Source organism: Tinamus guttatus, unplaced genomic scaffold (genome assembly GCF_059628265.1).
Source record: "Tinamus guttatus ecotype Peru unplaced genomic scaffold, ASM5962826v1 Tinamus_guttatus_pri_ptg000441l, whole genome shotgun sequence".
In the NCBI taxonomy this organism is placed as follows: Eukaryota; Metazoa; Chordata; class Aves; order Tinamiformes; family Tinamidae; genus Tinamus; species Tinamus guttatus.
This window is the reverse complement of record NW_028288975.1, coordinates 323,922-339,679: the sequence shown is the minus strand read 5'-3', so window position 1 is coordinate 339,679 and position 15,758 is coordinate 323,922. Positions and strand designations below refer to the sequence as shown.

The window sequence follows — 15,758 nt, the reverse complement described above, 5'->3', positions numbered from 1 at the left end:
GATTCCTCAGTCGTTACCCACTTTGAGAATATCAGAGGAGAAGTTGTATCTGAATGTGTCTGAGCTGGTCCTGTTGTCCAAGTGGAGTGAGCAAAAAGGACGGAGCAGATGAGCTTTCCTAGCCGTCGCTGTGAGCATTGCTGGGGTTTATGTTCAGTGGCACAAGTAGCTCCAGCTGCCTCTGTGCAAGTGCTGTATTCTGCAGAAAAACCTCGACAGTCCATTAACGCGGGTTTTTCCTGTGGCAACACGCAGTTAATTCTAGCAGCGCGTTCAATTCTGTAACTTCTGCGGCCAAGTGTTTGGCCAGCAGGTAAGAAACATTTTGATCCTTTGGTAATGTTACGTTGTCCAGAAAAGGCCGCCGCAGTTGGTGACGCTTCGCTGGGACCCGGAGCGTGCAGCAGTGCTGGGTTAGGGGAACACGGCCGGCCAACACGGGGCCACGGGCTGGAGGGGGCTTAGGACGAAGCCAGGGAGACGGGTGGGCAGCAAGTGTTTCCTAGGGGCAGGAATATCTCATCGCAGAGCAGACTGAATTTGGGTCTTTTTTAGTGCCAAGTTGTGTGCTGTTATGTATAAGCAATAGCAGCTCAGTCCTGTAAACAAAAAACCACAGAATGCCCTTGCCTGCATTTTTTTTTTTGCAGTGATTTGCCTCAAATGTTTATGTAGTGTCTGTGGCTGGACTGAGACTATGCAGCTTCACCCTGTCAAGAAGAGGGTAAAACCTGAGTATTGGGTGCTGTTGTGGGCTTCCCAGTACAGGAAGGACATTGAGAGGGTCCAATGTATCTATTGTATGAGGAAAGGCTAAGCGAGCTGGGCCTGTTCAGTCTGGAGAAGAGAAGGCTGAGAGGGGATCTATCAACATGTTCAAGTACCTGAGGGGAGAGTGTAGGGAGGACAGGGCCAGGCTCTTCTCCGTGGTGGCCAGTGACAGGACAAGGGGTAACGGGCACAAGCTGAACCCCAGGCAGCTCCATGTCCATGTGAGAAATAACTTCTTTGGTGTGAGGGTGCCAGGGCCCTGGCACAGGCTGCCCAGAGAGGCTGTGGAGGCTCCTGCTCTGGAGATCTCCAACCCGCCTGGATGCCGCCCTGTGCCCCTGCTCTGGGTGTCCCTGCTGGAGCAGGGGTTGGACTGGGTGATCCCTAGAGGTCCCTGCCAGCCCCAACCCTTCTGGGATTTTGTGTAAAACAGAAAGCAAATCTTGCCTGTTTTTGAAAAGACTGACTTATCAGTCATCCATTTTCTTCTGAAAATATGACCCCCACCAATGTAAATTTGATATTTTACTTATGTATGAAAAATATATGAAAATATATGAAAATATATAACCATATTTTCATATGATGTATTTTCATATTATATATGAAAATTCAAATTGCAAGAAATTAGCATAGAAATTTGGTAATGTGACTATTTGCATATTATGAAATGTAAGATTTGATAAAAGACACATTTTTCTAGAACAGGCAGTGATACCGAATTTAATCAACTCTGTGTGCAAGGCACAGTGGTGGTCAATATTTATATTTGTGACACTTGTCTTATTCCAGACCATTCTCAGAAAAAAATATTCCAATACTGAACAATTAACCTTCAGAGTGTGCTGTGATGAGCAGTCAGCTGTATTTTATTACATGTTTTCAGTTCATGGGTTTTTGAGCAGAAGAGTGAAATTAGGAATATTTTCCATTTGTAAGAAGTGTGGTGTGATAATCTTCCTTAAACCTCCTAGGATCACTGGATGCAATGGACAGATCCTTGCAGCTTTTAATCGCAGTTGTTTCCAATTGTGATCAAAAGGCAAACCTCTGATAAGGTTTAAGAGGTTTGCTTTTGCTTGACTCTATAAGTTGCAATAATTGCTTCGTTTCAGCTTCCTGAGTTTGTGGCCTAACGGGTTCCGTTACCCACAGGCAGGTAGCCATATCCAGACTCTAATGGGCTCCCAAAGCCTCCAGCACCGGAGCCGCGAGCAGCAGTACGAAGGGAACATGAACAAGGTGACGATCCAGCAGTTCCAGCCGCCGCTGCCCATCCAGATCCCGTCCTCGCAGGGCTCGCGCGCGCCGCCGCCGGGGCGCTGCCTCATCCAGACCAAGGGGCAGAGGAGCACGGACGCCTACCAGGAGCAGGTGAGACCGCGGCGCCGCAGGGCGCTCCCGCGGAAACCAAGGCTCTCCCCTTCCTTGCTGCAGAGGGGGCCATGGCAAGGGGCAGGTACTCGGCTGTGGGGGACGTAGGCTGCCTTGGTAACAGGTCTGCTCCCTTTCCCCAGCCCAGGGACTCGTTCCACCTTTTCTTGGATTGAGCAGGCCGTTCGGTTCGGCACTGAAGTTCCTGGGCAGAGCTGGCGTCCCCTGGTCCCAGTGAATTAACCAGCAATCCCTGCGGATTCCCTAGGAGCTCTCTGGGGGCTGGCACGGCCGTGCATGGGCAGGTGCTGAGGTGTGTGGGCTGCTAGGAAGGGCCTCCAGCAGCTGCAGTGCCCCACGACCAGGAGAGCGGGCGCTCGTGAGCTCCTTCGTTAAGCAGTCCCTTCCCCAGGGTGTTTGGCCTGCAGATTTTCAGTAACGGAGTCACCTGGCTGGAGGACGAGGGTTCAGAATCATCAGCAAACCCTTCTCCTGTGGGAAGTGTTGCACAACCGATATGAGTAGCTGTATTAAGTGCCTGAGTACAGAACTAAGCTGCAGGAGCAATGTCTGGTGTGGCTCACGGTGCTTGCTCAGAGCAGCTCAGTAAGAGGCATTAAGCTGCACTGAAGTCATTTCAATTTTCTGTTCAATTACCCAGTACCATTTACGGTCACCCTGGCTAAAGGGCAGTCGTCAGCACTCGGTGCTGCAGAAGGGATTGGTGCTCAGTGCTAACAGCTTCTAGGGCTGCGGCCCTGCTGCAGATCCCTGCGCTGGAGCTTGCTCGTTCTTGGGCCTCTCATGAGTGTGGCACCGCGGATGCTGCGGCTGTGACACGTGCTCGGGAGGGCATGGACTGGGAGCTTCCACTGCAGAGCGCCGCGTCGCCTCCCGGCTGCACTGAGGAGGTCTGCTGTCCTCCCACAGTGTCTTTGATTGCAAAGCTGTGGAAGTTTTTATTTAGTTTCTCAGACCGTGCCGTACATATTCTTGTACACAGTTCTTGAATTGGGACTAAAGTTACTTGGTCTACTTATCCCCTCAGTTTTTGTTTTATAGTTTCAAAGAATTGTGTTTGTAAGGGAGCTGGGAAACTCTCTAGCCAAACAACCTGCCTCGAATCAGGGCTAACTTCAAAGTTAGAGCGGGTTGCTCAGGGCTGTGTCCAGCTGACATCTGCGAATGTCCAAGGCTGGAGACCCTACAGGCTCTCCGGGCCTGTTCCCGTGTCTGATCTCCACCATTTCCTTATGTCCAGTTGGAGTGTGTCTGCTTCAGCACGACAGACCGTGGACACAGACTGAAACACAGGAAATTCCACTGGGACGTAAGTGAGAGGTGCTTGGACACTGGACCGGGTGGCCCTGAGAGGCTGTGGAGGCTCCGTCCTGGGAAGCGCTCGGACACGGTCCTTGTGGGAGGGCCAGCTCATCTGGAATAGCTGGAAAGATGCTATCGTGTATGGAATTGCCTTTAATCTTGTCACCGACTTACCTTTCCCTATTTTCCATTTTAACTTAGTTCTGTGTGAGAATAGAGAAGAATCCTGGCCTCGGTTTTAGTATCAGTGGTGGAATCAGTGGACAAGGAAATCCGTTCAAACCTTCTGACAAGGTAAGTTCCGAATTTTTCCCTAAATGGTCTTTTTTGACAATGCCACATAGTGGTGATGGAGGATATAATGAATGACATTTTTAACCACTTCTGTTGTGATAATAGAAAGAACTTGTTCCCATGCTCGGCTCTTTTTCTTAAAGGAGTGGTTGCATCCTTATTAAGGCCCCCAGGGCAGGCGGCTCCGCCGGCCGTGGCAGCTCCCACGTTCCTGGGGGTCTCCCGCAGGCCCTGGCACTACGGCCTCCCCGCAGCGCTGAGGCCCAGGCCCAGTAAATACCTTACAAACAAGAGCAGGAAGGCAGCTTTGCAGAACTTAGGCTTTTTTCTAGGGGAAGTAACAAAGGGAATTGCATAGATCCTGGCAGGATTACTGTAAATGGATAATGCTTGCCCCATTTTCATTTGCCTCCTGATAACTGTGTTTCTCTTGCCTCGTTTCTAGTTGCACTGTTGTTTTGTGGGGTTCCCTCTTAGTTCAAATGAACCACAATTGTCTTTTTATCAGGAGACACCTAGCTAAGGTCCTGGAGAGCTACCACAAACTGGTACTGCTGTTTGACTGCTTATGGATTTAAAAAATCGAGTGTTTAGAGCATTACCAGATAGAAAGCCTCCAGACCAATAAGTAGGGAGACACCTGTATTTTGGGAAGTAGTTCTTGGTGATAGCATCCTAACCTCTGTTACTTCTGACTTATAGGGTATCTTTGTTACTAGGGTTCAGCCTGACGGACCAGCATCCAGCCTGCTGCAGCCTGGCGATAAGATTCTCAAGGTAGGGATCAGTTAGCTGCTTTTTCACTGAATAGACTCATAGAGCAGATTTTTGCACCTTGCAAGTAGAGTGATACTGTTGTCAGTTCAAGCTAACTGCTCTTTCTATTATTATGCTGCTTGATTTTGGTACTGATTTAAAACCGTGTTTTAGATGTGGTACTTCTGAAAGCTCCGAAGGGGGGAATAAAGCTGTTGGAAAACCAAAGGGGAGCGTGTGGGGAAGGGACACGGGGCTGTGCTGGCAGACACAGCGGCTGGAGGCTGGATTAGACCCATGAACGTGCTAAGAACAGGGCACGCAGTCCAAGCAGGAGCCCGCCTATCCCAGGCGTGGCCAGGTGACACAGCCCTAAATGAAAGTGTCTTTTGTATCATCTCCATCTTTTTGGCACCAACAGCACAAGAAAAAACAGGGAGAATAGAGTTTTCCAAACAGTTTCACAGGCCTAAGTGCATGACAAGGCAAGACGTGTTTCTAATTTTCACCTTTGCAGCTGAGGTGGCACCAGGGTAAGGAACTGTGTTCACAGAGAAACGTGACTTAATTATTTTTGCCTCTCCTTCATTGCCTGTTTTTGTATGCTCTCACGTGAAAATATATCCCTTCTACTGGAGAACGGAAGCACTCAACTCACTGCAAAATCTCAGCTTTTGTTTTCTTTTACATTTCTGAAGCAAATATTTATTGTAGTCAAATGACATTTTAAATAGAAGTCGTGGGTTCTGATCCAGAGAGAAGACAGAGAAGCTGCTCCTGAACAGGAGGAATTCAGAAATTCCCCCTCCACAGCACGTCCCGGCTGTCTGGACAAGGGAGGTGCTCAGCCCCCTGCGAGGGCCTTTACAAGAGGAGACTCCCTAGAGGCGTCCAGGGGGCTCAGAGCAGTGTTTAAAGCCCCGCAGGCTGCTCCGGGGCTGCGGGATAACCTACCCAAGCGAACCAAGGAGATGAGCCCAGCCAGGGCCCTAGCAAATGCCTGCAGCAGCTCCTGCTCCCTCTGCTCCCGTCTGTGCTCCCGCCTCTCCCAGGCCTCAGTGGTTTTAGTCTCTCTCCCACCAGCAAATACCCTGTTGGGCTCCTTTGTTCTGGGCCCTCATTTCTTCTACTTTGGTGGCACAAAGATGTTTCTCTGTGAAATTATTTTATCCTCTCTGAAATCTACAATAGGCAGCTACTGTTCAGGTGCTGACCTGTTGCAAACACAGTGAAACAGAGAAAATAGCCAGGCTAACTGAAGTACAAAGGTGGCTAGAGATGATTAAAGTGTGATATTGAAAACTGGGTTTAGTAACAGAAACAAAAGTAGAAAATGGCCAAATATGCTATAAAAACAAAAAATATGATCAGCATGTTGTCTGCAGTGACAGGCAATGGACATAAACTGCCAGGATATTCCTAATGGAATGAATTGGTTTGTATAGTTCCAAATAGGCAGAGACTGTTCTGCGGCCGTTGTGTGTGGCTGCTTTTTAAATCCTGAACAAGTAGATAAATGGGGATGGAAAGGGATACAAGCTGCAGAACAGGATGCAAAACATTTGCACAACGAGGCATGGTTTCCATGTCAGATTATTTTGACTTTTTCTATTTGCCTCTTTTTCAGTCCTTCTTTTGCTCAGTATGAACCATGGATAAAATGGAGTGCAGGGAAGCCAGCAGGTGTTCACCCAGTATAGAACACAGTTAATTCCGGGTTTACCGGCGGGTTTTGGGGCTGCGTTGCTCTCCAGTGCCACCCCTGCTGCTGCTGGGGGCATGGGGAGGGCTCCCAGCCAGGCAGGGAGCAGCGTCTGCCTTGGTGCAGAGCAAAGAGCCTCCCTGGGCTCATCAGGGAGGGGAAAGGTGCCCTGCCTTCAGTATGTGCGAATCAGTAAATGCAGTAAATCCATTGCTTTGCTTCAAACCCTGCTTGACCCGGCTGGGGAGTTCAGAAGTAACTGAGCAGCTGAAAGGTGCCCGGTGGCTTGCGACCGTGTGAGGCTGCTCCTCTGTCACCGAGATGTCTCGGTCTCGGGCCTGCCTTCGGGTTAGTCCCAGTTCATCGTTTCCTTGGCTGGGAGTGTGAAGGATGTTCTCCTCCGTTGGGAGAACGTTCCTCAAGGAAAAGTTTCCCCGCGTCCCGCTGCTGGGAGGGCTACGGTGGCTTCATCAGCTCCGGCTTTCCGATCGCAGCAGACATCAGATCTGGCAGCATCTGCAGCCTTTTCCATGAGTTTCATTGCTCGATTGCAACCATTAGTGTAGACAGAAATTGGTTGATTTTTATCAGAAATAGACTTCATACTATACCATCTGCTAAAAGGTTATTAAAATGGGCTTACACCAGGGATGCTAAATGGTCCTTCATTTGCCTTGCAGTGCAAAATGCCTTAATCAAAATACCATACAAAGTAATTTAAAGGAATAGAATCTATGACTTCAGAATTTCCCAAAATTGAAATGAGTTTAATATATGTAGCCTTCTGATAGGAAATTTTAGTTATGCAAATTTGTAATGAGTCAGAAAACGAGGAAGAAAATAATGCACTGTTTACCTTGCAAATTAATGCAAAGCAATTCAGGCAACCCACTTAGATGCTCCTAAATTTGTGCTACTTAGTAACAGTGTTTTCAGAATCACATTTATTTTCTGACTTAAACACCTCTTCAGCAGGTTACAGTATGGAACAAAAACGGCCTTAACAATGTATCACTCATTTTCTTTCATACTATGTTTGCCCTTGATGAGCTTTACATTTAAGAGGCTCCTTTATAGAGAGCGCAGGGCCGAAAGGCAGTGACGCCGCGAGGGCAGCGCGCAGGGCCCCTGCCCCTGCCCTGGTGCTGCTGAGCAGCTCGGCCCCACGAGACGGTTGTTCCCTGGGGTCGGGAACCTCCTCGTGGGCAGAGCGGGTCTGGGCTCGGCCGGCAGGAGGCGACGCTCCGGCAGGGACGTTCCTGTGTGCCGGGGTGGAGGAAAGAGGGAAAGGACAATCCGGAGCAGGGACGTTGCAGCAGCTTAGCCAGGAGCTAAACAACCAAACCAAAGCCTTCGATCCTGGGTGGCAGCCATGAGACAGACCCGTGGTGAGTCTTTTGGGTGGTTATTCTTGGTCAGGACTTTTCTGTCCAAAATAAGCTTAAAAGCAACAAAAAGATGTCCGAAATGCATTCTAATTGCAGATAACAGTGAATGTGTGCAGAGAGAAAACGATCGGCTGATGCTGTTTCAGAAACACCGCTCTGCTCTGTAGACACGTTACCCAGAAACCGGCCGGCTGTTCGTGGCCCCGGACTGGGGACTGTGGCCTGCGCTGGCGCGGTCGGCCAGCCTGGCCCGCGGTAAACACGGGGGGCTTCAGGTTGACGAACGCCGGGAGCTCCCCGTGCCCGGGCTCTCCCCGCCGGGCCCAGCGTGGCCAGCGGGGCAGGCGGTGCCATTGCGGGAGCCCCTGAAGTGGGGATTGCTCCTCCTCTTCTCTCTGGATCACAGCAGGCCTCAGAGCGGCCTCCTGGTGCTGGCACATGGATGAAACCTTCCCGTGCCTGCACTTCGTGGTCCCGTTTCTCCGAGCACAAGCGCTTGGCCGGCCGGGGGCCGCGGGACAGGGCAGCGCCTCGGCGCGACGCGGGGGCTCCCCACGGCGGCTCCCGGGCTCTGGTGTCCCTGGCGTCCCTCGGTGTCCCCGCAGCGCCCGCTCTGCGTCCTGCGCTGCGGCTCATGGCTCCACCGCCGGCCCGGGCCAGCGGCCACGGAGCAGCCGCTCCGTCCGGATCCGCTCTGGCCCTCACGATTCCCCAACCTCCCTCTGCGTATGTCACCTACTGCTGTCCCCACATGAAGGTACTAATTAGAGTCTCCGCTGATTGTTCTTCTTTGTTTGTGTTTCAGGCAAACGGGCACAGTTTTGTACATCTGGAACATGAGAAAGCTGTACTGCTACTGAAGAGTTTCCAGAATACAGTAGACCTAGTTATTCAGCGTGAGCTTACTGTCTAAATATTTTTTTATAAATAGTAAATACGTCTAGGCCAGATCTAATGCTCAAACAGATTTATACATAGGAAACAAATTTTTGCCAATTGCTGGACCAATGGCAAACAGTAGTGCCAAATGTATAATACTCTATGTTAGTACTGATCATCTTGAAAAAAAAAATATTAACTATATAAATATATTGTTCATGTGGCTATGTATTAGTTTTAATCGTCAGCCTCTGGCTGTGCATTGGTGCGTTTTTTTAATCAAGTTACTTCTTAAAGTCAATTTCATATAATTTCGAAACACAGAAGCACATACAAATTCTTTAGGAATTCTGCTGTCCATCAGAAACACTGCCTCAAAGTTGTATATGCCTTTATAAAGATAAAATATATTAAGCTGTAATTCCCATGAAATATTTCTATCATGTCACATACAAAAATATAGAGAAAAATATTTTCATAAACACCTCAAAGAAAGTATATATTAAATTAAATTTAATGATGTTAATTTATTTTCAATGCAAAGATATTATATGCCTTATGAAAATAACTGTACATATGCAGTGTGTATAGCTGGTTCCATACTAATTAGTTAAAATGTCACTATACAGGGTGAGATACTTAATAAATTAAACTGTCAACTCTGGGACCTAAATGTAAACAACCTCTACAAAAAGTCATCAACTTCCTGTTGTCTGATATTCTAGTGGATTCCACGTGAATATGAAGTGCAGCCAGTGAGTTTAGATGCGGTTCATAAATGGAAGTCTGTGATGGGTGGCAGGAAGACTTCGTTCATTCTTGCGGATTCCTTTTATTTTTCCCATTTTTGGTCCACGTTACGGGCACTCTGCCTGCACCCGCAGCCTCCCTTGTTGCTGCTCCAGGCTGTTGGCCCCGGTCTCTGCAGTCGCTGCCAGGGAGGCCGGAGTGCTCCTGGCAGCCGCTCAGCCGAGGGACGGGCTCTGACAGGGGCAGGAACGGATTTAACGTGAGGTCCCCAAGGGCGCGGAAGGACGCGGAGCGTGGGCAAGGCTTCCCCACGCAGCTGGGGCGGCCCTGCTGGTCCTCGGCGCGGAGAACGCTGTACAAAACCCCACTGAAGTCCCCGTTGCAGTAATGCAGGTGGCTCCCGTGGCAGTGGGAAGGAGACCGTGAGACAGGAAAGTCCCGTTGGCGCCGCGGGCCGGGGCAGCGCGCGGCAGGGAACGGCTCACGCGGGGCTGCCGGTGCCCCACGGCCGTGCGACTTGTCGGCTTGCAGGAGCCTCTAGGAGAAGGGAACCCAGGCCCGCCTCCCCATCAAGGGTCCTGACTGAGGTAGTTGTACTTCAAATTCAGCCAGTATTATTTCAAAATGAAATAGTGCGCTGTCTGTCGTGGCTGCCCGCTGCACAGACCTGTGCTATGAAGGACCCGTGGTGGAGTTTGGCTGCAGCCCTGTTTGCAGGAGGGCAAGGAGAGGAGCTGCAGAAGATGCTGCCGGGGGTGAAGCACAGAGTGCACCGAGGTGCACCGGGCTCAGCGCCCCGCGGGCCTTGGCCACGCTCAGGAAGCGGCGCTTCAGTGTGGGTGCAGGTTCCCTCCTCTGCGCTTGTTCAGCTCTCCCGTAATCCTCAATCCACACGAATGATGATGTTTATTAGTATGTTTCTGTTTGTTTAGCAGAGTTATTAGTATGTTTAAGTTCACTAGTGTTATTTATGAAACACAAACTGCAAGCTGGCTGAGCAGGGTCTCCCGTAATGTGAATTTTTACTTTGTACGTGCAAGTGGTGGTTCTGCAAGTGCTTCTGTACCATCCGAGTGGCAAAACAGCCCAAGTTAGCCAGTACCAGTGCAAAACGTACCGAGATTTGATAATATCTAGAAAATAAATTCAAATAATGAATAGATTCCAGTAAATTAAAAACTTGGTGATACTCCAAGCTGTGAAGGCTTGGTAGAGTCCTGTGGTTTGCTTTAGGATCGTGATTTGCCTGCTTTGGGCTGTGTAAGGCTCTAGTTTCACAGTGCCCCTTCAAGGCCTCCAAGCCTGGAGTTTCTGGCAAACTTCTCTGCCGTGGTTTGAACATGGAGGCATTTCAGAGGCCACAATTTCCATTGCTAAGTCACTCCTCACTGCCCTTTGAATTTATTCAACATCTTGTTAAAAAATAAAAGGAATTTCCAAGGCATTTCAGATGCCTACCCCGTTTTCAGTTAACTGTGTTAGATAGATAGGAATTAGGATCCCTTACGAGGCCTTGGTGCCCGACGCCGTCCCGGGAGGAGCTCCGTGTCCCGGAGCAGGAGCAGCCCCGTGCACGGGGCTCTGCGTTCCAGCACAGACCGTGTCGCGGAGCTCGCGCCGCCGCGTGCGGGGCCCTGGTGCAGGAAGGAGCCGCGTGTCCGGGGGCTGCCGCGGGGCCCTTAGCCAGGACGCAGCACTGAGGTAGGAACTGGCAACTGAACGGAGCAGAGATCTCCAGAGCTTTTGAGCAGAGAGGTTTGTGTTTCTGCATGCTGCCCCCATCACCTGCAAGGGCGTTGGGAGTTGTGGCTGCGTGCGGACGTGTGCTTCGTGGTCGCTTGCTTTGATTAACGGCTCCTAGGGGAAAGGGAATTGGAGTAAAGTGGAGTTGGTGCAGGGGAATGTCCCGTTACAGCCCTTAGGCTGGGCCCTCCCCCAGGCGGGGAGTAAACAGGGTTAAACCCCAACCTTAAACAGCAGCAAAGCTTTCCCATCACCACCGCTGTCCAGTCACACCCGGTGTTCTCCCATGTGAACTGTTTCCTTTAAGCCGCTGACGGGTAGTTCAGCAGGGACCGGACCGGGCGGTTGGAGCAGTGCGAGGGGGCAGCAGGACCCGGAGGCTTCTCGCCAGCCTAGGCCAGGGCAGGCAGGGAAGGCTGCTCTGGAAACGCCCCTTTGGAGAGGCCTCGTCAGGGATCGCGCGGTGGCTGCCGGCGCCCCGGTCCTGCTGCGCAGCCAGTGCCAGGGGGCCTCAAGCACCTGCAGGGGCGGCTGCAGCAGAACCCCCTGCGGCCTGGGCTGTGCGTGCGGGGCCAGAGCCCGAGGAGCCGCCCCATGGGGCAGGTGGTTGTAATAAAAAATAATGGACTGCTATGAGGAAAATGTTAGGACCACGGGAGAGCTACAGGGCCTTCTAGCCGCAGAAACTTAATTATTTTCCCATTCCAAAACCGCAGACTTGAACAGGGTGTTACTAAATCTTGATTTTAAAAGACAGCTGTTTCTAACCACTTCATGTTTGCTCTGATGTGTTCCAGTATGTTTTTAACATGTCCATATCTGTGCGTAAGTGGCTCTTGGCAGCGTCTCAGCACAGCCCCCCGGCAAGGACAGGACTGTCCTGACCCAGTGCTGAGTGTCCCTGGGGACACCCAGTGCCCCCATTGCCAGCAGGTTATTGGGTGAACGCTGTGCTAAGGACTAAAGAGGTTTTTAAAAGATTTTTTTTTTTTTTAGCATGAATGAAAAGATCTTGGAAAAGTTGTTCTAATAGCTATGTAATTATGTTTACCAAAAAAGGGTATTATTACACCTGAAAAGTTAAATCACTCCTGCTACAGAAAAACACTAATCTCCATTACCCCAAAATACAAACCCCAAAAAACAAACAGCCTATGAAATAGCCAGGAAATCGCTTTGCTATCGCTAGTAGAAGGTAGATCACAGGCACTTTGAACATAAAGTCCGTCCTCTTGATTAAACCCCTCTGGCTTGTAATTATCTTATGCAATCAAAAATATACATATTTATACATATGTGTATATATATATTTATAAATATATATATATGTATATCTCATAAACGCAACAGTAAATGCAAAGCACTAAATGACGCCCCACGCCGTGTGACGTGTCCGTGCGCAGGACGCGGTCTCCCGCGCGGGGCCCAGCCCAGGCCCTGCCGCTCGCCGTGACCGCGGCGGCCCCGCGGGCCGGACCCGGCTCAGCCAGGAGGTCACTGACCGCATGGGCCTTCCCTTGTAGTTCCAAATGAAAGCAAAAATGTTGGCTAAGGTTTGAGCGCATCCCCAGGGGCGGCTGCGTGCCCTGCTCCTCCTCCTGCTTCAGTGTTCTGCTCCCTGTCTTGGCCTTCAGCATTTAATTTTTAAGCACATATAAAAAGCTGTGATTTTATTTTCAGCCAATCATCAAATTTCAGGATTTACGTCACTGTCTCATTAGTATGAGTGAAATACAAAAGTAACGATACAACTTTCAGGCGAGTAGTTTGGATAGGATACGGATTACTGGACGGTTTTGTTTTCCTCGTTCTCGATGGCGCGAAGCCACCTGTGTGCAGCACAGCTGTGACACCCAGAGGCCAGCCAGGAAACCAGCGCTCCTGCCCACAGCACCCTCTGAATTCGATCGGCTAAGGGAATTTTCATTGCCGAAGCAGATTGCAGACGCAGTTGCTACTCATAAAATTTGAATAGTTTCCACTTAGGGGAAAAAAAGAAAAGTCTTTGGAAACCCTCTTACTGGACCATTCCAGCAGATCCTGCAGAGCTGCCCCTGCGGCGCGTGGCTGTGTCAGCCCTGGGACAGCGCCCGGTCCTGCGGCCGAGAGGCTCCGGCTCCGCGCGGGGCCGGCGCCACCCGCTCCCGCCCAACGCTCCTAGCGGTTGTTTTCTACTTGTGAGTACTGTAGCCAGGTCAAAACCAACAGCTTACTTTATGAAAAATTTTACCATTTTATAAAAGACATGTTTAATTATGATGGAGATGGCTGTATTGTAATTAATATTTTGAGATAATTGTGATTTTGAGCTTAAATTATATACAGAAAATGGTCATTTTTGTATGTGTTAAAAGATTGCTATATTACAAATGACTAACTGTACTTTTCAGTTTAATTACAGTATTAATGTAAATAAAGCTGAATGAAGAAATATTTACTACTTTATTAACATAGATTGTGAATGTACTTAATGTTTTTTTGCAGTATAAGGACTTACTGAACTTGAAAGCTGCTTCATTTTATGTGCAAAAAGGTACTTCAAATTCTATTTTAAATCTATTGATTCAGTGAAATCAATTATATTGTTAGTTAATTTGCACATGCAGGTTGTATCCTTCCAGTTTTATTTCATGTATGACACTAAGCCGTAAGGTGCATATTGTGTTTAGAATGCATTTTGCAGATGCTTCTGTACAGAAAACAAATACAGGGACTAAAACGATGCTGTGCAGTGTATAGCAGAGCCATTTTTCGGCTTTGGTGTACCCAACTTTTTCAGTATTTAAAAAGTGTTTTGAATAACATTAAAAAGTCTCTTTATTGTATAAATAATAAAATGTCACCTTATTGTAATTAACTTTGTCATCTTTTGCTGCTGGAAAGGATCTGAGTTTTCTAAAAACTCTGTCCTCTGATTTATGGAAAAGAAGATGTTGTTTCTCTCTCCCGCTTGGCCCGCGCCGTTGCTGCCGTCCGCGGCGGCTCTGAGCCCCCAGCCGCGGCTCGCGCCCTGCAGCGCGGGGCTCGGGGACGGCCGTGGCTCAGCGCGGGGCTCGGGGACGGCCATCGCTCAGTGCGGAGCTCGGGGACGGCCGTGGCTCAGCGCGGGGCTCGGGGACGGCCATCGCTCAGCGGGGCAGCTCGTCCCGCGCGGCTGCAGCCCCCGGTGCGACGCGGCCGCCCGCGCGCCGGGGACTGGGGTAGCTCCAGGCTGGAGGGGAGGGCGCGGGGAGCAAAGCAGCAGCCCTTCAGTGAACCCAGCGACTCCAGAACATCTTGGGACTGCTTCTTAATCCCAAGAGGGACAAGTTCTGTTTCTGTCACTCGTTCTGCACGAGTATGTCATTAATTATGTGTGACGGGAAGGCCTCAGCACCTCCCCTCCCCGCACTCTCCCGCTCGCTGGAGCCTGTTCCGTAGGTACCAGGCTCCTGCGAGGGAAGCGGAGGAGCTGCCTCGCGCTGCCCGGGCGCTCCCCAAAGCTGAGGGTCCTGGGGAGGAGGGAGGGTGTTTTGATGTTAATCCTAGCCATAGTCAAAACCCTGGAAATTTTAAGGTCGAACCGTACGGAATTTTTGCCCTGATAGAGAAGGGCTGGGCAAAGGCAGACAAAAATGCTTTCATGCCACCTTCTTGACCTTTGGAATCCGTGCCAGGGCCTGGAGACCCCACGGGAGGGCAGCCTGGCTGTTTTCATGTGGAAGTGGCAGTCAGACACTATTGCTGCTCTGAAAGCTAAACAGGGAGGTCATGTAGGTCAACGTGTCCCGGTTTGGTGTTTTTCAATAGGTGATGAGAGAAGAAAACAGCAGCGGGGGCAGCACCAAGGCCTTGGCTGCTGGCGACCCTGGTGGTGCTGAGCGCTCATGCAGCAGCCCCCAACCAGCAGCGCCCCCGGCCAGCCCCCCTGTCCCTGCCGCCCCCCGTCCCTGCATGGCCCTTGCGCCAGAGCCGCCTACAGCTGACAGGGAGAGGGGGGGAATGGAAACCATGCTGGAATGGGCGGCAGTTTTGGCTCTAACGGTCTGAACAAGGATGCTACACCCCTGCAGTCACATCGCAGGTAACACCAAGCTGCTTCTCCTTCTAAATTACTCATATCCATGAAACATTACCACTAGTAATAAGCGCTCACCTCTAGGCTGTGGAAGTGTTTTTAAATACAAAATAAAACGTGTCTACATTCAGAACTATGCACATGAAACCAAAACCACCCATCCACCAGGAAACATTTATTATTTCAGTGGTGCACACACCAACCACATGTGCGTTGCTCTCCGCGCACCGCGCGCAGCACCTGCCTCCTGCAGCCGCGCCGTAACGAGCAGGTCAGGGTTGAGCTAACGTGTTACCACCCTGACCAATAACCAAGGGCTTGAGGCAACAGCCAAGAGACCAAAATTTTATAGAAGACAACGTAGCAAATGTTTATAAAACAAGCATCCAAAAGGAAAAGGCGGAAAAAGTTAATGTATGCCTTATTTATGCTCAAATACTTTTGGGGTTTGAATTTTTTTTTAAAATAAATTGTAGAAAAACATTGCCGTTATTACTGAAGCTAGCCTTCAGCATAATAACCTCCTTAAAAAAAAAAAAATGTGCCAACAAAACTATTGTGGCGTTTTTAAAATTTAAAACATGCAACCTTGGTGGGAGAAAATATTTCATGAGCAACTTCTTCCTTGACAGCTTTATCGTGGCTAAGGAAGGAGGGAGGCAGTTGAGTATTCGACGGGTGGTCAGAGAGGAGCAGGATCCCCCAGGCCAACAGGGAAACA

The 15,758-nt window shown here is 49.9% G+C and overlaps 1 protein-coding gene across 5 annotated transcripts in view; it reads left to right on the top strand.

Moving 5' to 3' along the window:
• Positions 1-8,998, top strand: part of LRRC7 (leucine rich repeat containing 7) — a 67,136-nt gene extending 58,138 nt beyond the window's left edge. For 4 of the 5 annotated variants that reach the window (XM_088531943.1, XM_088531945.1, XM_088531942.1 and 1 more), the window contains 4 exons: positions 1,927-2,145; positions 3,670-3,762; positions 4,465-4,539; positions 8,414-8,998. In XM_088531943.1, the coding sequence (XP_088388069.1) occupies positions 1,927-2,145; positions 3,670-3,762; positions 4,465-4,539; positions 8,414-8,521 (495 nt within the window). In that variant the 3' untranslated portion in view covers positions 8,522-8,998. The remainder of the gene's footprint in view (positions 1-1,926; positions 2,146-3,669; positions 3,763-4,464; positions 4,540-8,413) is intronic. The other variant, XM_088531944.1, reaches the window with a different exon arrangement.
• Positions 8,999-15,758: the final 6,760 nt, after the last annotated feature.